This window comes from Arctopsyche grandis, chromosome 8 (assembly GCF_051622035.1).
Source record: "Arctopsyche grandis isolate Sample6627 chromosome 8, ASM5162203v2, whole genome shotgun sequence".
In the NCBI taxonomy this organism is placed as follows: Eukaryota; Metazoa; Arthropoda; class Insecta; order Trichoptera; family Hydropsychidae; genus Arctopsyche; species Arctopsyche grandis.
The window spans coordinates 31,803,270-31,828,906 of record NC_135362.1 but is presented as its reverse complement, the minus strand read 5'-3'; the positions used below and the strand labels follow the sequence as shown (position 1 = coordinate 31,828,906).

At 33.0% G+C, this 25,637-nt stretch overlaps 4 protein-coding genes across 6 annotated transcripts in view; all 4 read left to right on the top strand.

Annotated features, from left to right (window-relative positions):
• The window catches only part of gprs (speckle type BTB/POZ protein), a 28,486-nt gene extending 25,494 nt beyond the window's left edge, over positions 1-2,992 (top strand). The window contains exon 7 of one of the 2 annotated variants that reach the window (XM_077436187.1): positions 1,790-2,992. In XM_077436187.1, coding sequence (XP_077292313.1) covers positions 1,790-1,954 — 165 coding nt within the window. In that variant the 3' untranslated portion in view covers positions 1,955-2,992. Of the gene's footprint in view, positions 1-1,744 lie in introns of both variants that reach the window. The other variant, XM_077436186.1, reaches the window with a different exon arrangement.
• A 5,472-nt stretch (positions 2,993-8,464) lies between these two features.
• LOC143915078 (alpha-amylase A-like) lies at positions 8,465-11,209 on the top strand. The gene is made up of 10 exons (XM_077435506.1): positions 8,465-8,716; positions 8,791-8,942; positions 9,021-9,192; positions 9,281-9,396; positions 9,478-9,667; positions 9,745-9,933; positions 10,020-10,151; positions 10,224-10,424; positions 10,516-10,677; positions 10,755-11,209. Exons 1-10 carry the CDS (start codon positions 8,534-8,536, stop codon positions 10,764-10,766), a joined length of 1,509 nt encoding a protein of 502 aa, XP_077291632.1. The 5' UTR covers positions 8,465-8,533; the 3' UTR covers positions 10,767-11,209.
• A 5,346-nt stretch (positions 11,210-16,555) lies between these two features.
• Positions 16,556-19,023, top strand: LOC143916207 (alpha-amylase 2-like). The gene is made up of 10 exons (XM_077437190.1): positions 16,556-16,651; positions 16,728-16,917; positions 16,996-17,147; positions 17,225-17,512; positions 17,596-17,785; positions 17,868-18,056; positions 18,136-18,267; positions 18,340-18,540; positions 18,642-18,803; positions 18,882-19,023. The coding sequence occupies exons 2-10, from the start codon at positions 16,738-16,740 to the stop codon at positions 18,894-18,896; spliced, it is 1,509 nt and encodes a 502-aa protein (XP_077293316.1). The 5' UTR covers positions 16,556-16,651; positions 16,728-16,737; the 3' UTR covers positions 18,897-19,023.
• Positions 19,024-22,075: 3,052 nt separating this feature from the next.
• On the top strand, positions 22,076-25,433 carry LOC143916183 (alpha-amylase 1-like). 2 transcript variants are annotated; one of them, XM_077437151.1, is made up of 11 exons: positions 22,076-22,183; positions 22,268-22,441; positions 22,564-22,709; positions 22,788-22,956; positions 23,441-23,556; positions 23,625-23,814; positions 23,892-24,080; positions 24,153-24,284; positions 24,361-24,561; positions 24,979-25,140; positions 25,217-25,433. In XM_077437151.1, exons 2-11 carry the CDS (start codon positions 22,268-22,270, stop codon positions 25,244-25,246), a joined length of 1,509 nt encoding a protein of 502 aa, XP_077293277.1. In that variant the 5' UTR covers positions 22,076-22,183; the 3' UTR covers positions 25,247-25,433. The 2 variants fall into 2 exon arrangements, with proteins under 2 accessions (XP_077293277.1, XP_077293276.1); XM_077437150.1 differs by having other exon boundaries at positions 22,257-22,441.
• Positions 25,434-25,637: the final 204 nt, after the last annotated feature.

Here is a 25,637-nt window from a genome sequence, read left to right as displayed (position 1 = left end):
TATGAGACAGACGCATGACGTAGAACAACACCGTGCGTCAAAGTGACTTTTCGACCAACTTTGACGCACGGTGTCGTTCGCGATCTGACGCAAGTGTCGTTGAGTGGGGGTTGCCTTGCGACAATTATTCTACTTCTTCATATCGTGACTTTGAAATAGCATGTAGCCATAATCTTTTGGTTTTTCTCGATTGTTCTTCTTCCTCGCATATCAAAGATACAATAATAGCGTCCGTTTCGTCCATCTTGCTCCGAGGTACCGAACGAATGATTGACATAATTTACTGCGTAGTGTCGCATCGCTGTCGTTCAAGTGCGGTTTACCTAATATTGTCGCACACTGTTGTCGGATTGTTCGTTTGACGCATAGTGCGGTCAGACCTTTAGGGCGAAAAATAAGGTTTCCATAATTGAGTCATCTAGTTCCAAAACCCGGTAAAAGCATTTCACTCGTTTTTTGGTAAACGCAGTTTTTCTGCCACAACTTTATTTAGTGGATTTCATTTACAAAGTTTTATTTTAATGGAAAATATACGATTTAAAGGTATTTAGCAAATCAGTTTTTTGGAAAATTTTTGAGATTAGATGAAATATTAAGACTTGAAAACGATTTTGCCGGTGTTTGTTCCCGAGTTGTCCTTTCACGGCGATTCCGTTCCTTTGCTCACGATTTCTTTCGGATTGTTTTCTTTCTTGTATCTCCATCTTTGGTTTTTTCAATACTTCGAGACACATCGTCCATGATCTGTCAGCAATTACGAAGGAAATGCGGAATGACAATTGCACCCAGGTAACCGGCCGAAATGTCCGCCATCTTGCCATATGCAGTGTTCTGATTGGCTGTCGGCAGTTTTGCCGTTAATTCGAATAAACAGAGAGAATTTTTGCCGTTCTTTGGAACAAAACAAGATTTAAAATTTTTTTTTTAGTCATTTAACTTGGTTTTAGAAAGAATTCAAGTATACAGTATTGTGTGAAAATATTCCTAGAATGGAAATACATTTTTATCTCAGTTTTGACCAAATATTCAGATACCGGGTTTTGGAACTAGACGACTCAATATCGTATTTCGTATCTTATACTGGTCTCCCTTTTGGCGCATGCAAAATACACGGCGCATGCACAGTTTCTATCTATAGGTAGGTAGGTACCGCTGCGTCGTAGGGAAAAGAACCATTTTTTTCCCAACTTCCCCGCTAGTTAAACCCCCCGCACCCCTCAGTTAGTGAAGACAAGATCTCCGACCAAAATCACACGTCTATGTGTATAATACATCAATGGTCGCATCGCTGCCGTTCAAGTGCGGTTTACCTAATATTGTCGCACACTGTTGTCGGATCGTTCGTTTGATGCATAGTGCGGTCAGACCTTTCGGGCGAAAAATAAGGTTTCCATATCGTATTTCGTATTATGCGTCTAGTACAAACAAACAAACAAATGAAATTGGGATATTATATACATATATAATTTTAATTAAAGAGTAATCTATAGTAATCGTACATATCTTACAAGGGAGAAGGAATGTACTAGGTATACATATGTATGTAAATAGCATATTTTTATATAAAAATAATATTTTACCGTTAAATTTTTACATATACATATACATACATAGAATATAATAGGTAGAGTGAATTTGGTAAAATTTTCAAATGGGACACTTTCGTTCGTAGTTAACCACCACCCAGTAGTTACGCCACTGAGGTTTCACTGCAGTCAGTCGGTCACACATGTTGCGTGTTCAGATTCATGTATTGGAGAAAAAGTCTTCACACGAGAGCTGGTTGCAGGCAGACCCAGCAAGTGTCGACCCCGGAAAGCTGTCTCCGCACCGAGTGAGGCGCGGCGGCCGCTCCATGTCGGTGCAGAGCTCGCTCGACCCTTACGGATCCAACACCACCCTCTCGTCATCCGGCTCTTCGGAACTGCCCTCTGAAGGCCGCCCTCCCAACTAACCCGCGGGGAGCGTCCCCCGCCCCACCAGACCCCCCCGCCCACCCCGACCCGACATCTGCCTCACCAGAGCTGACTCCGCCCGTCCAAGATCCGACTCCGACCGCTCCAGACGCAGCTCCGACAACGACAAATCTCGCAGGGACTCGGATGCAGAAAGATCCTCACCCAGACAGCTGTCCACCCTCCTCCTCTCCAAGGCGGACAGCTTCGGCAAGAAGACTCCGAGCCCCACCGATCGCTCCAGGCGTGGCTCCGACAACGAGCGCTCAGCCTCACCCAGAGCTCCTATCACCAAAACGGAACTCCTCACGAGAGCCACCCCTAGTCCTTCGGACAGATCCAGGCGCGGTTCCGACAACGAGCGCGTCTCACCTCGCCCTCCATCCAGAGCCGACAAACACTCCCCCACCCAAGATAAACCAGCTCCTGCTCCTCCTAAAGTCGCTCAAGATCCACCGCCCAAGAAGTTAGACCCACCTCCCAAGCCCGCTCCTGAAAAGTTAGGCCTCTTCTCCTCCATCAAGAGGGCTGCTAGCAAAAAGTTCGCCGAGAGTAGAAAGTCACCCACTTTCTTTAGCAAAACGCCAGTAGAATCCTTTCCGTTGCGCAAACAGGCGACTATCCACGACGCTCCACGCTCAAAATCAGACTCTGCCCGCCATGCCGTGTTCACGAGACAGATCTCGGAGACTGTTGCTTCGTCGTCGTCGACCGCCACCAATCCGGTCTTCGACAAGTGTCATCCGAAGAAGCCGGAGGGCTCGTTTCCCGTGAGGAAGTCTACCTCGGAGGTCGAATCGACCTTTCCGTTTGACAGGAGCTTTCCGTTCGTGAAGAAAGCTCTGTCCGAGTTCGAGAATAGCTTTCCTTTCTTTAAACGCAATATCGAGACGAGCTTTCCGTCTTCTTCTGAGATCGAGACGAGCTTTCCGGCGACTTCCACAGAAATCGAGACGAGTTTTCCATACGTGAGACCCACCAGACGTTCAGACGCTAAAAGGCCGGCCTCAGTCTCGCCGAAGCACACTTTCACCTTCAAAATTGTTCTGAAAAAAGTCGAAAGTACACCTAATGCCTCGTTAGACAAACTTTTCGATTAAAAGTTAAGACCCACACACACATGGTAGCGGTTCCCAGCTACATAAGTGTATGCTAGAGGTCATTTAGCCTCTACTAATATATTATATATAAATCTGAGGAATTTTATAATTTACATACTTAATCATCATCACATTCACAAAACCCAAAATGGGTTTTAAAATTTGATATTGAATCGCAAATACTGCGATTTTTTTTTTATAAATTTTCAAATTGAAAAATCGTATCGCATTAAAGTCATACAATGAAAAAATTAGATTTTTTGTATTTTTTTATTATTATGATTGGATTGTATTTTGGCTAGGTTGCGTTCGTGTCAACGAATCAACGCATTGAAGACAAAACTTATGATAATTTTAAGAAATTCATACGTGCTAAAGAGCCTTTCGTTTATTTACATATTAATTTACATATAAGTCATGAAGATTTTAGTTGGCGTACAAAGTTCGTCTCGATCGAGGCCGTCGCTATAACAGTCAGGCCTGATCGCAGAGTTGTCAGAAGAAATCTGAATCAAGTTGATTCAGGTTAATATGAAATGTCTGTCTAATAGCCTGTCTAACTATCATCACGACAGCCTCACCTCCATGCAATGTTGCGAACTACATTGTAATATTTCAGTGGTGTCACCCCAATTTTGGAAGAACGGGTTTCCAATTTTTTTTTTTCAGTTTAATATATACATTTTCTTTTCGTCCAAGGCACTACTATTAATTACAATTCATTTCAAATATTTAGATAATATATAATTTATGAATTATAATTACTATTTGGTGTAAGCCTACATACATCTATTTTCTATCAAGCTTCTCTTTGACTTTTACTAGGAAGGATGATTCCGAGTGCAGACTGCACACAAATTAAACAGCAAATTTTGCTTGTGCATAACCAGTGGTGTAGTGCTAAATTTTTACGCGTCGGTACGCTCGATTTTGCCAATATTTAAATGTATTAAAGACACATCTGGTGCCTCACATAAAGCCTGGTGGTATCCTTGATCATAACAGCATTTTTATGCACGACAGCGCTCCTTGTCATCGAGCTTGGGTGAAAAATATTGCAAAAGTGGTAAAACTTTTCGAAAAAATTAAATTTGTATACTTTTTGATTTTTGAAATTTTTATGGCGGGTCGCGTACCGGTTCCGATAAAAGGTGGCTGGACGCCGTACCGGTGCGTACCGGATATTCTGCAACCCTGTTAAAAATAACGAAAAAAAGGTATTTTCTCTTTACCTGTTATGTAATATACTGCGACCTTTTTAAAGTTGTAACCGTCGAAAATAATTTTCAAGATTTGCATAATTTTTAGATATCTAACAACGGGTTTCCGGAAACCTATGGAAACCATTAGGGTGACACCACTGATTAAATACATATTATAAAATAATATACGTGTGTGTGTGTGTGTGTGTAAAATCAATAAGTAATTTAAAACATATGCACTTTTTCGCACACGTGTAACGAATGCTAAACATACATAAGTACATATACATAACCTTTTATATAAACACATATATTATATCACTATATTATACATGTATCGATGTGTCCTTTCCCAAACGCTTAAACGTACACGAACACGCCCGTTTAATTCAAAAACTTGGCGAATCAAACGGACAATACACCTGTACGAATTTAATATACATATATACACGTGTAAAATAAGCGTAATTGTCGTTGTTTTTATACCTAAGTGAAAGTGTGTTATTCGGTGGGATCAAAGGTATTTTCTACGTATTAGTATTTAATTAAAAATAAATGTATCCAAAGGAGCAAAACTATAAAAAAAGTAAAGCTTTTGAATCACTTTGACAATCCCTTGATTTATCATATGTCGGTGTTGTGACAATTCGATGTCTATCCGTTTGTTTTATAATATACATATAATAATATTATACATTGTAAAAAGAGGCTGGTTCTCTTTTTATCTCCGCAAGTGTATTCAGAAAACATAATAATAATGCCACCTCTATTGCCTGAATATACATACATGTAACCATTCGAATCGGCTTCAAAAGACGATGTAAATTTAGTATTTTATAATAATTATTTTAATGTGAATTTAATAATAATAATAAAAAAAATGTTTTAGCTACGTCTGGTGAACGTCAATGTTTTAAAAAAATATCGTTAAGTATACGTCAATTGTCCGATAAGTGAAGCGTCCTTCTTATGTGAACTCCCCGATGAAATATTCGTGTCGTTTTATCATTGTGATGTGTGAAATGTGTTTTAAAAATAATCGTAATAATAATCATACATTCAATGTTCCGAGCTAATTTTTAAATATTTATTTGCATCGAAATATACTACATATAAATGCAAATATAAAATGATTTTACTCTGATTTAATTCTTGAATAATATAATTTGAATCCAAAAATAATATTTTTGATAATGGTAGGGCAGAGGATGATTTTTGAGTACCCAGTGGAAATATTCTCCGGCGTATTTCAAATAAATATCTGATTATTTACTTGCCAATTTAACTTTCATGACTTGGTAGGTATATTTTTTTTAAATCTATTTGGAATGTTCTATTATAGAATTTTAGCATGATTAAATTAAACAATATCTATATACAAATCGATTGTTTGAGGGTCATTTTAAAGTTGATTAAAAATCTAATCAAAAAAATTGTTTGTTATTTTTATTCCGATATCTCTCGAATGATCAGTTTGTATGTAGGATTTTAGATAAACTGTCAAAACACCGATATACATAATATATTTTTCTCGGATGACCTTTCAAAGGTTCAAAATTTAATAACAGATATCTAGTGAGTAACATTTGACTGAAAAGGCCAAAGTAAAAATTAAAAAAAAAAAAAAAAAACTATTCATATTATGTATGTCTCAAGTATTGATGAAATCGTAATTAAATTATAAAATTGTTGTAAAAATCACATGTGATAAATTTGATATGTTGTTTATGTGTCGTTGAATATAAATGTATTCTTGTAAAATGTAATAATAATTCAAATATGGATGAAAACTAAATCTCTGCATTATCATATCAAATATTAATTGAGCATATCAAAATTTTGCCAGGTTCATTTTCCACTCAATTTTTGTTAATCAGAATTTCTTATCTTTTTTTTTTGTTTTTACATTATTGTATTGTTATTAATTTATTTTTAATACTTAAATGTAGCACTTATCTAAGACTGACTTATCATTCTCTTCCTATCTCTTCTCTCTGAATATATGGAAGATTAGATACCCCAAAAAATTTGAAATCATGATACATACCAATAATAATTAAACAAATTTTAATTTGCAGTCAATTTTCTAGTCCCCTGTGTAATCGTTTCAGTGTATAAACACCTACATATGTCTAATGAAAAGAAAATTTTTGAAATCTTATTGTAATTTATGTGTTTTTACCAATATTATAATGAATATTTTAAACATCTGTAAGTGTTGAATATATAAAAAATAAACTACTCTTATACAAAGAAAAATACAAAAAAATGATATTTCATTGATCAAAAAACAAATCACCTGTTTCTAAGTGACTTCATTTTACTCTACTGATGAATAAAACCATAAATCAAAATTTTCAATAAAAGGCGGTAACTGCTCAGAGACTTGCCGTGTAACTGCGCCGTCTATTAGTCTTAAGGAAACATTGGTAGCAAACAATATATATAGAAGTTTTTTCTTCTGTTATTATATTAGTACGTTTAGGCATTGTTTTAGCTGTGACGTAGATATACATATATGTCGAATCGAAACGACTATTATAGTACGGTGAGCGTTATCTCAGATACACAGACACACAGAATAGCGGCATTATATATATGATATAATAATGATATAAAATACTTCTCAAAATCATCCAAGAGAGAATAAGGCGTAAGTGCGAAAGTATGATAAGCGATTCGCAATTTAGATTCAGAGGAGCATTGGGGACAAGGGAAGCGTTGTTCTGCATGAACGTACTCCTACAAAAGTGTAGGGATTTCAAAAAGAGGATATACGTCTACTTCATCGACTTTGAAAAGGCATTTGATAGAGTGGAACATGACAAATTAATCCATGCACTAAACCAAACTGGGATAAATGCAAAGGATATCGCGCTTTTGAAGAACCTATACTAGAACCAATCTGCTGTCATGAAGGTTGCAGACTTGGAAACCGAAAAAGTAGAAATTAGTCGAGGGGTACGGCAGGGATGTGTATTGTCACCAAGTGCTCTTTAATCTGTATTCGGAAATGGTGTTCAACCAGGCAGTCGATAGTCGAATAGGTGTAAAAATAGGCGGTGAAATTATAAATAATATCCGTTTCGCTGATGATATGGTAATATTGACTGAGAGTGCCGAAGACCTGCGTTATTGATCGCAATTGATCATTCATGTCAAAAATGGGGTCTGTCTATTAATATCAACAAGACAAAATCAATGGTCATATGTAAAGAAAAGACGGATCCATTAAACCTGAGCGTGCGCGGACAAATGATTGAACAGGTCGAACAATACAAATACCTAAGAGCAATGATCAATACGGACGTCAGTTCCGAAGTGGAGATAAGAAGAAGGATCGAAATAGCAAGAAATGCCTTCGGCAGCATGAAAAATGTTTTGTGTTGTCGAAGGTTGTCTATGAAATTACGCTCAAGAGTCCTGCACTCCTATGTTTGGTCGGTGTTGCTGTACGGATGCGAAACGTGGACGCTGTTAGTGGCATCCATGAAAAGGATAGAGTCCTTTGAAAAGTGGTGTTACCGGAGGATGCTAAAGATCTCGTGGAAGGAGCATGTAAGAAACGAAACAATCCTCCAGCTACTTCATAAGAAGAGAGAGCTTCTTGACACGGTGAAGCGCCGTAAGATGGAATACTTTGGCCACATTATTCGCGGCCACAAATATCGCCTTCTACAAATAATCATAGAAGGGAAAATAGAAGGAAAACGGTGGCTTGGGAGAAGGAAGCTCTCTTGGCTCCGGAACATCAGGTCATGGATGAGTCTCGAAAAGTTATTTCGGCTTGCCTATGATAGGGAAGAATTCGCACGGGCTATAAACGATGTCTGTCCATGGTAGTCGCCTTCGTCCGAATACGGATTCGGCATTAGAAGAAGAAGAAGATATATGATGTATATTGATACAGTATTTCTATTTGTGATGTATTTATTATATTGAAAAATTGTGTTTAAAATATCATTCAATAATAAGTATAGCAACTGGGAATGTTTCAAAAAATATATATGCATATTTCTCAATAACACAAACGAATTTATCGATGACAAATCTATATTACAATAATTTTCAAAAAAAAACAATCGTTTCTGTTACCATATTAAAAAATTACAAAATTTTTAATATAAGTTTTAATATAAAAGATTAGATATACTGTTTGAAAATTTAATCAAAATAATAAATAAGATAATATTACAGTATATAAGCTAGAAAATTTGTTTTGAATCTGGAGACAGCCACATCTCATTCGATTTGATTGCTGGATTACAAAATAAAGATGATGCAAAGACTGTATCTTTTAATTGTGGCCATCAGTTGCTTTGGCCATGCCCTTTCATACAAAAACCCACACTTTGTCGGAAATAGAACGACAATAGTGCATTTGTTCGAATGGAAATGGAACGATATTGCATTGGAATGTGAAAATTTCCTCGGTCCAAGAGGCTTTGGCGGAGTTCAGGTAAGTTGAAACTCTGAAATCGCACGATTTGAATTGTTTACATTATAACAAAGTATAATGTTTATGTTCTTTAGGTATCTCCTGTGAATGAAAACTTGAAAATCACCAGCCAAAATCGACCATGGTGGGAAAGGTATCAGCCAGTATCATACAAGATGGAAACTCGGTCAGGCAATGAAAAAGAATTCTCTGAAATGGTGAGCAGATGCAATTTTGCTGGTGTCAGGTAAATTAAATTAATTACAATTGCTTGTATTAACATGTATATAGATATTTAAATGACTGTTTTTTTACTTAATTACAGAATATATGTAGATGCAATCTTGAACCACATGAGCGGAAATTTTACTGAAAACACAGGAACTGGAGGATCTAAAGCAAACTATAGTGGTATGAATTATCCAGATATTTCCTACAGCGCTGAAGACTTTAATCATCCCATATGCACAATCGAAAATTATAATAATGCAGTTGAGGTAAAAAAATATATTAATAAATTTTGTTATTGATAAACATACATATTTATATAAACATAATCATTCCGTTTCTTAACTCGAATTTAAGGCAAGAAACTGTCAACTTTATGGACTACGAGATTTAAACCAGACTTCAGAATATGTAAGAAACAAATTGGTCACTTACTTAAATAATTTGATTTCAATGGGCGTCGCTGGTTTTAGGTAATACATATAATACATATGTACATATATCTCTATAAACATACAATATAGCAAATTATTTTTTTTTTTAATTGTATATAGAATTGATGCTGCGAAACATATGTGGCCTAAAGATTTGCAAGTTATATATGAAAAATTGCATAATTTGAATTCAAACCATGGATTCCCCCAAGCTGCGAGACCATATATTTACCAAGAAGTGGTTGATTTAGGTGGTGATGACATCAGCAGAGATCTGTATACGCCTTTGGGTGCAATTACTGAGTTTAGGGTAAGCTTAAATTACACATAAATATAACATAATGGAAATTAGCAATAATAAATCATTGAATATATTCAAACACTCAGGCTGGAATTAAACTTGGAATTATCTTCCGAGGTTTGTCACCATTAAACCAGTTGAAAGATTGGGCAACTAGCTGGGGACTCGTCAACTCTACAGATAGCTTAGTTTTTATGGAAAATCAAGATAACCAACGAGGACATGGTGTTGGCAGTGGAATCGTTTTGACTTATAAGCAAAGCAAAGCATATAAAGTATTATAATTAGATCCTAAATAACATATTTTCATTAAATTTACCTACATATTGTTGATCTGTATATTAATTATGGAATATTTCAGGCAGCACTTGCTTTCGAATTGGCCCAAAATTATGGAACAACAAGAATTATGAGCTCTTTTGCTTTCACTGACTCTGATGCTGGACCTCCGATGAATGCGAATGAGACTATTGTTTCTCCAATCATCAATAGTGTTAGTATCCCAAAGAGCCAATGTTTGGAGTGTGTATGTACGTACAAGTTTCTAAAGTAATTAAAATTTCAGGATGGAAGCTGTGATGAAAATTGGGTGTGCGAGCATCGTTGGGGTCCAATTTATCAAATGGTTGAATTTAGAAATCAAGTCAATGGTACCATTTTATCTAACTGGTGGGATAATGGAAATAATCAAATAGCTTTCAGCAGAGGAAGTAGTGGCTTTATTGCCATAAATATGGAAGGCATTAATCTCAGCAGATCGTTTGAAGTTAGCTTATTTTCTAATCGTGAATTATACGTATGTTATATATTTACGAGCTATAAATTTATGTATGTATATGTTTGTTATTTAATTCTAGACTGATTTACCACAAGGCACTTATTGTGATGTGATGTCTGGTGGAAGAGTTGGAAGTAGATGTGCTGGGAAATCAGTTGTTCTAGACTTTTATGGAAGAGGTGTCATCACTATACAAGCCAATGATCCCGAATATGCTTTTGCTATACATATTGGAAGTGCTGTATGTATTTGAATTAGCTTTTCATATTATTTATTTATATAAAATAGAAGTAATTAATTATTGATCTTTCTTTTCAGTCAATGCTGTAAAATCGGACTGTACATACATACATTAATTCAATGTTAATGAATAAAAATTATAATAAAAATTTAATAATGTTTTCATAACCATAATTCCTTACATCCACTTATATTATGAATTTTACTTTAATTCAATGTTGATATTAGCGAGATTTACTATATAGGACTAAATTTCAAAATTTTAAATTTTCATACATTTAAACATATGTATTCATACTTCTGTGTAAACATATACATATATGTACATACCTCATTTTTTTTCTTTGGGAATATATAAAGCATAAAACATTTAAACATTTTTTGGTTCCTCTAAGCTGCATCTATTACATACATTCTTCAAAAAACAATACATATTTGAGTCAATTAAAAAATAATATAGATTTTTTTAACTGCACCTTTATTTTTATGTTCATTTCACATCTTCAAAGTAAAATATGAGACCATAAGTTTTGACCTGGAGACTTTTATTTACACTTGGTGGAATACCAACATTACTTTATTATAATTACTAATATTATTAATTTATTACTTTGGCTATGTACATAGTAACAATAGATAAAGTTTTGTGTTCATGCCAAAAATTCAAACTCGAGATTTTTTTTCTTGATGGCCAAAGAATATCGCATGATAAACGACTAGTGCTTCCGTAGAATAAAAAGAGGCAATTTATATAAAGCTATTATATAAATGTCTAAAATATATTTAATTGCACAAAATTCGTTCTAATATAAAGTTCCAAGGATATTATAGTGCTATTATTTTTTTTAACTCAAATCCACCCAATTTTGGAGTTATTAAGTTATTTTTTTTGGGTACTTTCATTCTTTAATACTAAGAAAAATATTCAGACTGGACTACTTTACCTGTAAACATATATGTACATACATAGATATATATTTTACTAATTCACAACATCCAAACTAATATATTTGCTTGTAACAGAAAGAGAATTGATAATCTTTTGACATATCATTAAAAAAAAATTTTGATTTTTAAACGCTTTTTATTATTACTAAATTATGTTCACAATACATCTTATATCCATTTTAATAGCTACTGATCTACTGATCATTTTCTATTTTACAATTTAATTTAATTTGGTTAGTAATCATAGTATTATATTATTCTAATGTTAATCTACAGCATAATAGGAAAAAGAGCTCAAAAACCTATTTACAATCCTTATAAATGTTCATAATACATCTAATACATAATATTAACTAAGACTCTCTAAAGTCGATGACCTAAAGCAGATTGTGTTTAGGTAATCTGTGTGTTATACCTGAAGGGTACAGACCAGTGGTTCTCAGGCGAAATTTTACCGTGGCCGTTTACAGGTGATAATAGTAGTCCCATGAAAATGTCAGGTGGCCGCACCAAATTTAATCAAATAAATTAAAGTTACAAAAAAATGGATCAATTCATAAAATAAAAGAAATTTTAACATTTTGGTATCTATTTATTTAATAATAATGCAATGGAAATTGCTCAATACTTCTTTCTTCCAGTGCAAACCACATTGCTGCTTCTAAGTTTGCGTCTGTCAGCTGGTTTCTAAATTTGTTTTTAATAAAGTGCATTACACTGAATGATCTTTCGCAATATACGGTAGTGGGAAAAATAGACAATATTAATAAAACAATTGTTGCCAAATCTTTATATTGGTTTCATTGTCAACGTATATTTCCGACCAAAATTTTTGAACCGAAATATTATTAAAATGATTATTAAGTACTTGATCGTGACTAATTTCTAATAATGCATATTTTACGTTAGCCCAGTTAATTAATCTCAATACTGAAAATGATTTTAATCTATTTTGTAGTACTAAGAAATTTTCATTTTTCATCATAATAAAAGGGGAATATACAAAAGAAACAGTTCAATTCATTCACAAAAATTCAATTCTTCGAACCTTTTATCATGTTCCAGATTCAGAGATTTAAGACACTCTATTATTTTAAGTTTTAATTTTAATTTTGAAGTTGTTTCTGTCATCTTATCTATGAAATCACTAACAGAAGATAAAATTGAAAAATTGACATTTTCAACTTCTGTCACAAGGCTTTTCGCTATATTTTTTAGTTTGTCAATGATGAGCATGATTTATATTATTGTTAAGTTACTTTTTTGTAGTTTTTTATTAATCGAACTAATGTGCGGCAAAAAATCCTTTAGGAATAAAATCGACCCTTTTATATAATTACTTTGAAGCTTTTCACTTAAATCTTTATGATTTACGGCCAAAGCAGATATAACATAATCATTTAATTCACAAAGACGTTGAAAACTTACCCATCTAATATGATTGAAATTGAGCAATATATTGTGTTTTTCCCCGTTGATTTCTCATATAGAACTAAACATGTTCGACAATTTACTACTGGTATTAATTGCATTTAATACTTTTTTCACAGTTAACTCCACATCTTCCATGCATTTAATAACATATTTACTAACTAGCACTTCTTGATGCACAATGCAATTCATAGGAAATATTTTGTTTTCACAGTCTTCGTTAAATAAATTTAATACAACCCTATTGTGAGTAAGCGATAAACGACTCGAATGACCTCACTCCCATGTGTGCAAGTCAATTTCTTATTGTTCTGCATACTATTGAGAACTCACTACGGATCATATTCGCGTGGAAAGAATTTTGAGGTGTTTGTTTTTTGTTGAATACAAGTCAGATGTATTCAACAAAATTCAAAATATTTTTAATTTTGCAAAAAAAAATTAAAATATATTTAATTTTTTTTAAATATTAGTATTATTTACTATTAAGTCACTGGCAGCCGCAGTAAAATCCTCTAGTGGGCGCATGCGGCCACCGTGGCCGCACTTAAAAACCAAGTGTGTTAGTATGGTTATTAGTGATTCTGTCATAGAATCTACTGGTTAGTTTGTTAGTAATGTCTGTAACAAACGGAATATTATATATGGCATGCAGTTTTTTCAAGTTAGTATATATGGGTGTATTATAAATTATTTTTAGGGATTTATTTTGTATTACTTGGAGCTTGGAAAGATTAGTATTCGAGGCGTTATTCCGCACAGGTGAAGCATAGGTTAATAAAATATTTGAATATAGTTATATATATGACAATTTAATATAACTCTCTTTTAACACGGGGATATCTTAAAATGTATCTATCTGTTAAGTGAGGTATGTATTTTAAACTACTTATAAAAATTCATAATATCCCAGATAACGACATTTTTTCCAACTAAAACTAAAATACTTTTATTTACAACATTAAAAAAAATGTACAACATATATTGGATTACTATAAAAAATATGTACAAAAAATATGTACATATTATACATTGGATAGATCCAATTTTAATAAAGAAAATAGAAGAAAGATAGTAGGTACACATGTACGTATGTATGTAAATTGTAAGCATAATATATTATATCAAGTCAGGTACAATCGCATACTTGATACAGTTTATTCATATGTGAGTCATCTAGTTCCAAAACCCGGTATCTGCATATTTGGTCAAAACGGAGATAAAAATGTATTCCGATTCTAGGAATATTTTCACACAATACTGGATACTTGAATTCTTTCTAAAACCAAGTTAAGAGACTAAAAAAAATATTTAAAATCTTGTTTTGTTCCAAACGGCAAAAATTCTCTCTGTTTATTCGAATTAACGGCAAAACTGCCGACAGCCAATCAGAAAACTGCATATGGCAAGATGGCGGCCATTTCGGCCGGTTACCTGGGTGCAACTGTCATTCCGCATTTCCCTCGTAATTGCTGACTGATCATGGACGATCTGTCTGGAAGTATTGAAAAAACCAAAGATGGAGATACAAGAAAGAAAACAATCAGAAAGAAATCGTGAGCAAAGGAACGGAATCACCGTGAAAGGACAACTCGGGAACAAACACCGGCAAAATCGTTTTCAAGTCTTAATATTTCATTTAATCTCAAAAATTTTCCAAAAAACTGAATTCCAAAATAACTTTAAATCGTATATCTTCCATTAAAATAAAACTTTGTAAATGAAATCCACTAAATAAAGTTGTGGCAGAAAAACTGCGTTAACCAAAAAATGACTGAAATGCTTGTACCGGGTTTTGGAACTAGACGACTCATGTGTAACTTTATTCAAAATATTAGAATATTAAATAATAAAATAAAATAAACATTGAAAGCCAGATTTATTTTGGGCTGCGGTTCAAAATCAAAATCATTTCGTGTCAGTGCTTATTTTTATTTTAAAACAGTCTTATAGTGAATAAGGATAAATTTTATTGAGAAAATATTTACAATAATTTCAACTTACAACATAAAAAGATAAAACGAAATAAAATTATAATTCCAATTATCATAAGAATAAACATAATTGTCAAGTTTTAGTTCAGAAATTTATGAATGTTCTCTTCTGTATCAATAGCTCTCTTAGAAATTTCATCCTGTTCAGTTACACAGGCCACGCGCTGGCCCTGCCTGCATGCTCATATACATAAGTTTGTAACTTAAATATGGTGCGATTTCGATGTAACATGTGCATATCTACTTATATGATGACCGAATAATAACTTACAGGACAAATAATAATTATAAAATAACATATAGAGTGAAAAAAGAGAAAGTTATAGGCGTTTAAACAATTGAAATCTGATATGGCGAAAAGTGAGAAGTCTAAACAAACGGTAGACAAACGTCAACGACTATCTCGCCGGGCAGATTTCATACGCGCAAAATATTTTTGCACCATGGTTATGGTGGAGGATCCATTTACTTATATTGATGACCAAAATGAGCAATATGGCAAAGTATAAAAACGATCGGATAAGAGATAAGAGATATAAAAAAGTCGTCTTAAAGTGAAACGTAAGGGAGGTTTGTAATAATAATAAATAAAGGAGGTTTGTAATAAAAATACTGACCATCTATACATATTACAATACTTTACAAAATTATTTAAGAGTTAACACGTATACAAATCAGTCAGTTTATTTAACAAAAACATGAAGTGATAAATTTAAAATATTCTCGATATTTTCGAGATTCTAATAAACGATTTCTTGAGAAACGAGAATCTTGAATTTTCATAATAAAATATTCTCGAGACATGAGAATCTCGAAATTTCACAATAAAATATTCTTGAGAAACTCTGGTTTATATTAAAGTCATCTAAAGACAAATACAAGCGTCCGAATTTTCACATATTCTTAAATAAAATATTAAAAAAGACTATTTTTTCCTGCTTATAATACGAAAATAACTTTAGCTTCAACTGGTTAGCTCAAGAGGGTCACTTGAAATTGTCAAATGTGTGACTTGGTGTTCCGCGAATCGTATGTTGCCGATGCCTGCATTGTAATATACATACATATGTATAAAATATGTATATAAATCCATTCACACTCTTGCTCTATCAATTGAAATAGATTTTTCATAACTTAAGAGGAGTTAGTACATACATACATACATACATATATGTGTACATTCAACTTTATGAATCGACCATTACTGAGTAGGTATTTAATTTATATTTACAAAATTTTATTTCCAATAGTATTTTCATTATAAATTTAAATTATAAAACAATACAATTTTCCCGTGGAATACCAATTTACTTAATCATTTTATAAATGATACAAATAAAATTAATACAATTGTTTCAAATTATGCAATAATAGCTATTGATGGATTAGTTAATAATATCAATGATTATGCCTATTATTAAATAATTATTTATTGAATAAATCAGATAGTGAGGACATTCAAAATGATAAGATATACATATATATCGATTGTTTCTTATGTGAAACGATTGTTTGATTTTTCAAAAAAATATATATAAAGAGGCCATTCAATTTTCTATGACATTGGAGGAGGCGAGTTTTTCTTACCTTGTCGCCTACAGTGTAAAATTTGATAAACATGTTTATTTTGATTTTAAAATTTTATGTACATATTTATTCTTATTATTTTGTATTCTAGTTGAATTGAGATGGGAAGAATCAGTGTCGCATTTTTGTTGGTCGCCCTATTGGGCAGTGCCTTAACCACTAAGAACCCCAACTTCAGGGAAAACAGGACCACAATGGTCCATCTTTTCGAATGGAAGTGGGAAGATATTGCTCTTGAATGTGAACGTTTCTTGGGACCTAAAGGATTTGGTGGTGTTCAGGTACAAAACTTTAAAATTTTAAGATAAAAATAAATTTTAAGTATTATCAATACGAAACTAGCAATAATTATTTTAAAGGTCTCTCCTGTCAATGAAAATTTGAAAGTCACCAGCAGAAATCGACCATGGTGGGAAAGGTATCAACCAATTTCCTATAAACTCATCACCAGATCTGGTAATGAACAACAATTCGCAGATATGGTCAAGCGATGCAATGCTGTAGGAGTTGGGTTCGTAAAACGTTTCCTAAAACACATTTTGAAGTGCAATTAATAACAACTCTAATTATACGTATTTAAATTCATAGAATTTATGTTGACATCGTCGTCAACCACATGACTGGAACTTGGCCCGAAAATCAAGGTACGGGTGGTTCAACTGCCAATTTCAATGAATGGAGCTATCCCGCTGTTCCATTCGGCAAGAATGACTTCAACTCTCCTATCTGCACCATCAACAACTACAATGATCCCAATCAAGTACGAAACTGTGAACTTGTCGGTCTCAAGGATTTGAACCAAGGATCAGACTATGTAAGAGATAAAATTGTCGATTTCATGAATAACCTTGTCAATTTGGGAGTTGCTGGATTCCGGTATGGATAAATTTCAATGTAAATTCAAATTAAGATATATACATAGGTTGTGTAAATATTATTTTTTGCATTTGAAATTTTAGTATTGATGCTGCTAAACATATGTGGCCGAGAGATCTGAGTGTCATCTATGGCAGACTTAACGACTTGAACACAGCTCAAGGATTCCCGTCTGGTTCCAGGCCTTACATCTTCCAGGAAGTTATTGATCTCGGTGGTGAAGCTATCAGCAGGGACGAATACACTCCACTCGGTGCCGTTACTGAATTTAAGGTAATTTATTTATACAATGGTTTAAAATATATATTGAGATATTTAAAAGGTACAGATTTAATGTATGGGATACTTTTAAAAGGCTGGAGCTGAATTAGGAAGATGCTTCCGAGGACAAAATCCATTGAAGTATTTGGCCACATGGGGTGAAGGATGGGGTCTAATCAAATCAGGAGAAAGTTTGATTTTTGTTGACAACCATGACAATCAAAGAGGACATGGAGCTGGTGGTGGTGCCATCTTAACATACAAAGATGCTAAACAATACAAGGTAAATATGAATCAATTATTTAATAATTTAAATTTTTTATGTACATATATGAAATATACTTACATATTTTGTTTTATAGGCAGCTATTGCTTTCATGTTGGCTCATCCTTATGGAACTACTAGAATCATGAGCTCGTTCGCCTTCTCAGATCCCGAAGTGGGACCTCCAATGGATGGATCTCAAAACATCATCTCTCCATCAATCAATCCGGTACGCAACAGTTAACAGAATAAATACAGTAATTATCATTAAGAGTATTTTAGCTAATTTTATATGATTTAGGATGGAACTTGCGGAAATGGATGGGTTTGTGAGCACAGATGGGGACCGATTTCTGCAATGGCTGGCTTCAGAAACGAAGTTTCCGGAACGGCAATGTCCAACTGGTGGGATAATGGAAATAATCAAATCGCTTTCTGCCGAGGCAACAAAGGTTTTATCGCCATCAATATTGAAGGAGGAGAACTCAGAGAAAGTCTTAATGTGAGTTATAAAACATATTTGTGTATATATTTACATGTATATGTATACATTTAAACTGAATTACAATTAATAAAAACTTGATGAATGCTTTAAATTTTTAGACTTGCTTACCAGCCGGTTCTTACTGCGATATTATAAGCGGAGGAAAGGGTGGAAGTGGTTGCAATGGTAAAACTGTAACCGTTGATGGTAGTGGAAGAGCCAATATTGAAATTTCTGGAGGAGGAGATGATGCAGTCTTGGCCATCCACACTGGAAGCACTGTGAGAAAATATTTTTGATATTAAATTCATTAAATTGTATATGGTAACAAATTTTGATTATAAATTGTTTCTTTACAGTCAAGAATGATGTAAAAGAACAGGATGTGGAACAAAATATGAAATGATCAACATTTAACAACATTTAATAGAAATTTTTGTGGCCTGCAAATGTATACATATTTTATTGATGAATAAATATTAATATATTGAAATGAAATCTATTTTTAATTTTATAATATTCCCTTTTATCTTACTATTATGGAAATAAAATAATACAATGGTGGAAAATTAAAAACAATGGTTTTCAATTATGCAATAGTATACATATCTATTGATGGATTGGTTATTATAGTGATTATGCCTTATTAAATAATTACAAATGTACTAAAAATTATCAGATTGTGAAGACATATGTATGTACTTCAATTTGATTAGATATATTCAGGGCTTTTTTTCCGTGTAATGCGGTGGAACGGCACCTTTTTTCTCGATATTTTTATGTTTCAAACGGGGTTGTAGAATAGCCGGTACGCACCGGTACGGCGCCCCACCACCTTTTATCGGCAACGGTACGCGACCCGGCATAAAAATTTCAAAAATCAAAATAGTATAAAACTTTAATTTTTTCGAAAAGTTTTACCACTTTTGCAATATTTTTCACCCAAGCTATTGATGACAAGGAGCGCTGTCATGCATAAAAATGATGTCAGGATCAAGGATACCACCAGGCTTTGTGTCAGGCGCCAGATGTGTCTTTAGCACATTTAAATATTGGTCCCCATTCATGGACCCATTAACGAAATAAATGGGCCCTGGACCTTTTTTTCGCTTATGACGGCTCAAACCATTGTCTAGGGTGGATATTTAATTGTGCTATCGATACATGAGGGTAGGTAGCGTTCTTGGGGGCTTCAACGAACAAAAAAAACCGCGTTGTGTCATGAACTCAAGGATACATTGATCGCTCGAAGAAAGCTTTGAGAATACACTCGATGCATTTCTTGCATAATGCAAAAAAAGTGCAAAATCGAGCGTACCGGCAACTCATAATTGAGCACTACACCACTGGTTCAAACGAATATTCTATATAATATAATTTGAATGTAATCTTTTCTAATAAAAAACTTGACAATAGGTGAGTTCCAGTATCTTTTTCTTTTAAATAGCCCTGGATATACTTATGACATTTTTTTCTAATGTAAAACGATTGTATGCTGTTTCAAACATATACAAAATCGAGCGTACATACAATATACATATATAAGTCAATTTATTTTCCACGACATTGAAGAAGGAGAAACTTCCTGATCTTTAATGTAAAATTAAATTTATTTTTTTAATTTAAAAATTTTGCGTTTTTTTATTATTATTTATATTAATTTATCATATGTAAGATGGGAGTGTTTATTAATGGCCCTACTGTCCAATGTTCTAACCACAAGAAACCCAACTTAAGGGAAAATAAGACAACAATGGTTCATCTTTTCGAATGGAAGTGAGTAGACATCGCTCTTGTGTGTTACGTTTCTTGGAACCTAAAGAATTTTATGGTATTTAGGTAGAGTATTTTAAAATCAATGTGAATTTGCATGTTTACAAATATGAAACTAGCAATATTTGTTTTACAATCTAGAATTTTATAAAAGGAAAAAATATGGATGGAAATACAATATACAATCGCATTAATGTTCTTCCTGTAATGCCACAATGGTCCAAAACTATTAATAAAATAAATATATAAATAAATAAATATGTTTAACATTTTTAGTATGTAGTTAATTGTTGACTGTATGTACATAGACTGTGCCTTTTTTTCGCATCCCAAATATTTCATAAAAATTACTACAACATATTGATAAATAAATCAGTAGATATTAATATGATCAATAAAAACATATTTTATCATATTATACAACAGCTTATCATCTACGTATTAACAGAAATGGAAATTTCGCAACAAATGGACAAAACCCAAATTAATCATAAATAATAAAAATCCTGTTGATTTAAAAATAGATTTGATAAACAAAAATTTCCAGATTATTATCATTTCCAAAAGCAATACAAATAATGATAAAAATCAATGATAGAAATCATTTAATAATCAATTGATTTAATAATAATGAACTCTAAAATTAAGGCATATAAGGTATTTGCCTTATATGCCAATTATTAAAAATTGACAATCTTCCAATCAATATAGCCGGTTAAGTCATTGTTTTTTTGGCCGCTTCGTCATAGAATAGAAATGATAAATATGACGATGAAAGATAACCCATGTTTACTTAAATAATAATTTCGGACATATTTTCATATTTTATTATGTTATACCATTCATAATAATATATATTAGACGCAGATGATATTCAAAAACTTATTTTATATGATTATGTGATGGCCCTAACATTTGTTAATGCAACAAAATTCAACATACACATATTGATTAAATTAAATTAAATTTACTAGACATAACGTGCATATGTAAATAAATAATAAAATACTTAAACACTAATGCATTGATCAGGTATTCAATACAAAAGTAAATTCCTAGCTTATAAAAATATATTGCATATGCAATAAATGAAATCCAGTATTGATAAGGTTCAGGTTTTCCATCAAAACAAAGTATTTACTTAAAATGAAATTGTTAATCTCCTAGCATAATGCATAATACACAATAAATCTCAAAATAATCATGTTTTTTTATTATCAATGCCATAAATCGTTTGCTCGCCATAACTTTAAAATTTGCGATTAATAAAAAACTGTTAACACGGGAAGTAGTTATAAAAATGTAATCGTACAGTATAATTACATATAAATCTACAAGTGAAAAATTCCTAATTGTATAATTTTGCAAAGGATGTGGTTATTTATAAAATTGGAGCATATCAGATTAGATCTGTTATATATAATAATTACGGAAATTACATTCCTATCTATGTATACATTTAACGGAAAATACGTGTTAAAATACTAAATTACTGTATATATGTATGTACACGAATACTAAAATATTCCATTTGAGAATGACAATAAAAAATTATAGCAAAATTTTGAATAAAGGACAAAAAAAAATACGCCGTTGAATTGAAACGCACATTTTAAAATTTCAGCAACAATTCGAAAACATTAAAAGAATTATTATCACATAGAGATACGAATATGCATTTAATGCGGTTTAAAGTTAAGAAGCTTTAAGGTCAGAATTAATACGATAATATCAATGATAAATAATTGATAAACGTGACAACCTCAATATCCTCCTGTATTAGTGAAAAGGTATTTAAACGATTAGCACACACCTCATTCTGTTATACAGTATACATTATTGCTCTTCGATATATACATACATACATACTTGCACGTGCAAATTTAAGGTAAACAAAAATGTAACACATTGTTTTGTTTTTATTAAATATTTAGTTGAATATAATTGTATTATTTCATAAGACTTTTTCAAGATGAAACTTTTCGTCTTGATGTTCTTGGCGATGGCCGGCAGTACTTTGTCATATAAAAATCCCTACTATTGGGGTGATAGATCTGTAATGGTACATCTTTTTGAATGGAAATGGAACGACATTGCCGATGAATGCGAAAAATTCCTTGCACCGAATGGATTTGCTGGAATTCAGGTACACATACGTATATATAATATGTACATATAATAAAAATTATTAATGTATTCAGCTAAATACTTTTGAGTATTTGTATTCGATTGAGGTTTTTGAATTATATATTGTTTTAATATATTAAGGTATCACCACCGTCTGAAAACATCATCATAGGAAACAGGCCATGGTGGGAACGTTACCAACCAAGCTCATACAAACTTGGCACTAGGTCAGGAAACGAAGCTGCTTTCGCCAATATGGTCAGACGCTGCAATAATGTCGGAGTGAGGTAAAAAGCAATCAAAACAATTAATAGACTATTTATGATTTGCGAATTAGAATATTAATTATATAATATTTTATTAAGAATATACATAGATGCCGTAATCAATCATATGACAGGCGGAGGTGGTAGTATGGGAACTGCAGGAACAGTTTCCCAACCAAGTCAGAGACAATATCCAGGAGTGCCATTTGGTCCACCGGACTTTAATCATCCAATTTGCACGATCACCAATTATAACGATCGCAATCAGGTATCATATTTTTTTATATATAAAAAAGGGGTCTACCTCACGGTACCGAAAGTGAAACGCCCGAAAACGCAAATATCGGAAGGCAAAGATCGAAAATCGAAAGATCTTAAGTCGAAAGATCAAAAAAAAGGGTGCATGGTAAACGGTAGATACTCATGTACATACTCACTTAATTTGCGCGAGCAGGATACAACAGGAACAAGAGGAACAGGCGTTTCCTCCCGTATTAATGTGCGCAGAATACGGGAGAAAAAGCCTGTTCCTCTTGTTCCTGTTGTATCCAGCTCGCGCAAATTAAGTTAGTATGTACCGTTTACCATGCATCCTTTTTTTTTTTGATCTTTCGACTTAAGATCTTTCGATTTTCGATCTTTGCCTTCCGATATTTGCATTTTCGGGCGTTTCACTTTCGGTCCCGTGAGGGAGACCGATAAAAAAAGGTATGTAATTTCGTATCAAAACATTGATATGATTAATATTACAGGTTAGAAACTGTGAATTGGTTGGTCTTCAAGATTTGAACCAAGGCTCTGAATATGTACGAGGAAAAATTGTTGGCTATTTCAACCATTTGGTAGATCTCGGAGTCGCCGGATTTAGGTAAATTAAAAAATACTCATATGTAATCTAATATGAATGCATTAAAATAATCTGTAATGTTTTTATAGGATTGACGCTGCTAAACATATGTGGCCCGGAGATTTGAAAATAATCTATGATAGAGTAAAGAATTTGAATACAAATCATGGATTCCCTTCTGGTGCAAGGCCTTACATTTTCCAAGAAGTGATCGATCTTGGTGGTGAAGCAATATCTAAATTCGAATACTCATCAATGGCCGCTGTAACTGAATTCAAAGTAAGTAATATGCGTATCACTGAATCATTCAAAACTTTTATACATTGGAATAATATTTTGATTGACAATTTTCTCAGTTCAGCGCTGAAATTGGAAAAGCTTTCCGAGGAAAAAATCAATTGAAATGGTTGGTCAATTGGGGTCCTGCATGGGGAATGTTACCCCAAGGTGATGGATTGGTGTTTGTCGACAATCATGACAATCAAAGAGGTCACGGAGCCGGAGGTGCTGACATTCTCACATACAAACAATCGAAGCAATACAAAGTCTGTAAATTTTGAATTCATTTTGAAATATATGTATGTATTGATTTCATTTATTGAGTCGTTTAAATTTAGGGTGCTGTAGCCTTCACACTTGCACATGCTTATGGGGAACCACGTATCATGAGTAGCTTTGCATTCACCAATTCGGAAGCTGGTCCTCCTCAAGACGGAAACGGTAACATTCAATCACCATCTTTTAACGCGGTAATTCATTTTTAAATAACAGTTTATTATTATTTATATTATAATGAATGCAAGACTGACAAGTCTAATATGTTAGGATGGTTCTTGTGGCAACGGATGGGTGTGCGAACACAGATGGAGACAAATCTACCAAATGGTCGGCTTTAGAAATGCAGTCAAAGGAACTAATGTCAACGATTGGTGGGATAATGGAAGCAACCAAATCGCTTTCTGTAGGGGAGGAAAGGGATTCATTGCTTTCAATAATGATGGCTACGATATGAATCAAACTCTTCAGGTTAATATTATATGGTTGTGGCTATTTGCAGGTACTATATCTACGACAGGCGCAAAGCCTTCTGCGCATGCGCGTGAACTTAGAATCCGATTATAATTTCTTACATTTAATGTATGCTAGACTTGTTTCATTATTTTAATCTTATATGTTTAATCAATCGTTCATACTACGTCACTTTACGAGTTCGAACTAAATTTGAAGAGGTTTAAAACAATATTTTAACAGTAAACTCGCTGACAGTGACAGTTCACGCGCATGCGCAGAAGGCTTTGCGCCTGTCGCAGATATAGTACCTACAAATAGCCAATAATTTGCATATATACTACCTGCAAATAGCCACAACCATATTATATACATATACATTTTGTAAAACACTAACAAATGAAATCAAATAAAAATATCTACATATTTTCATAGACTTGTCTTCCGGCTGGACAATATTGTGATATAATCTCTGGATCCAAATCTGGAAGTAGCTGCACCGGTAAAACTATAACAGTTGGAGGCGATGGCAGAGCTCATATCTCAATTTCCACTAGAGATTACGATATGCACCTTGCCATCCATGTTGGTTCTCAGGTATTTTAACTGTAATATTTATATTGAACAACAAATTATCTCGAGTTTTGCAGTTACAATAAAATTTTCGTTTCAGTCGCGGCTTGCTGTGAAGTCAAAATTGTAATTGAATAAAGCTTCTTGGAACATAAATGTATTATAATAAGATGTACATGTTTACTGGATTTTGTTTATTGGTAATCTAGTTGCAATTTTTACATTATACGTATAAGTATTACACAACAAATAATTTGAATGTATTATAATGTAACATATTAAATAAAAGAATACGAATTAAAAAATGATCGCTTTTCTATTCAATTTATTTCATAAAAATACTATCAACATGATTATATAATATAATCGCACATTAAATAATTTAAGCTTATGAGTAATAACTAGTGATGATAATTTTGATATGAAAAAACATATTAGTAATAACTAATATGTTTTGATAAAGATTATCAAATACTGTGTATGTATATGTATCTCAATATCTACACAAATTTAAAAGAATA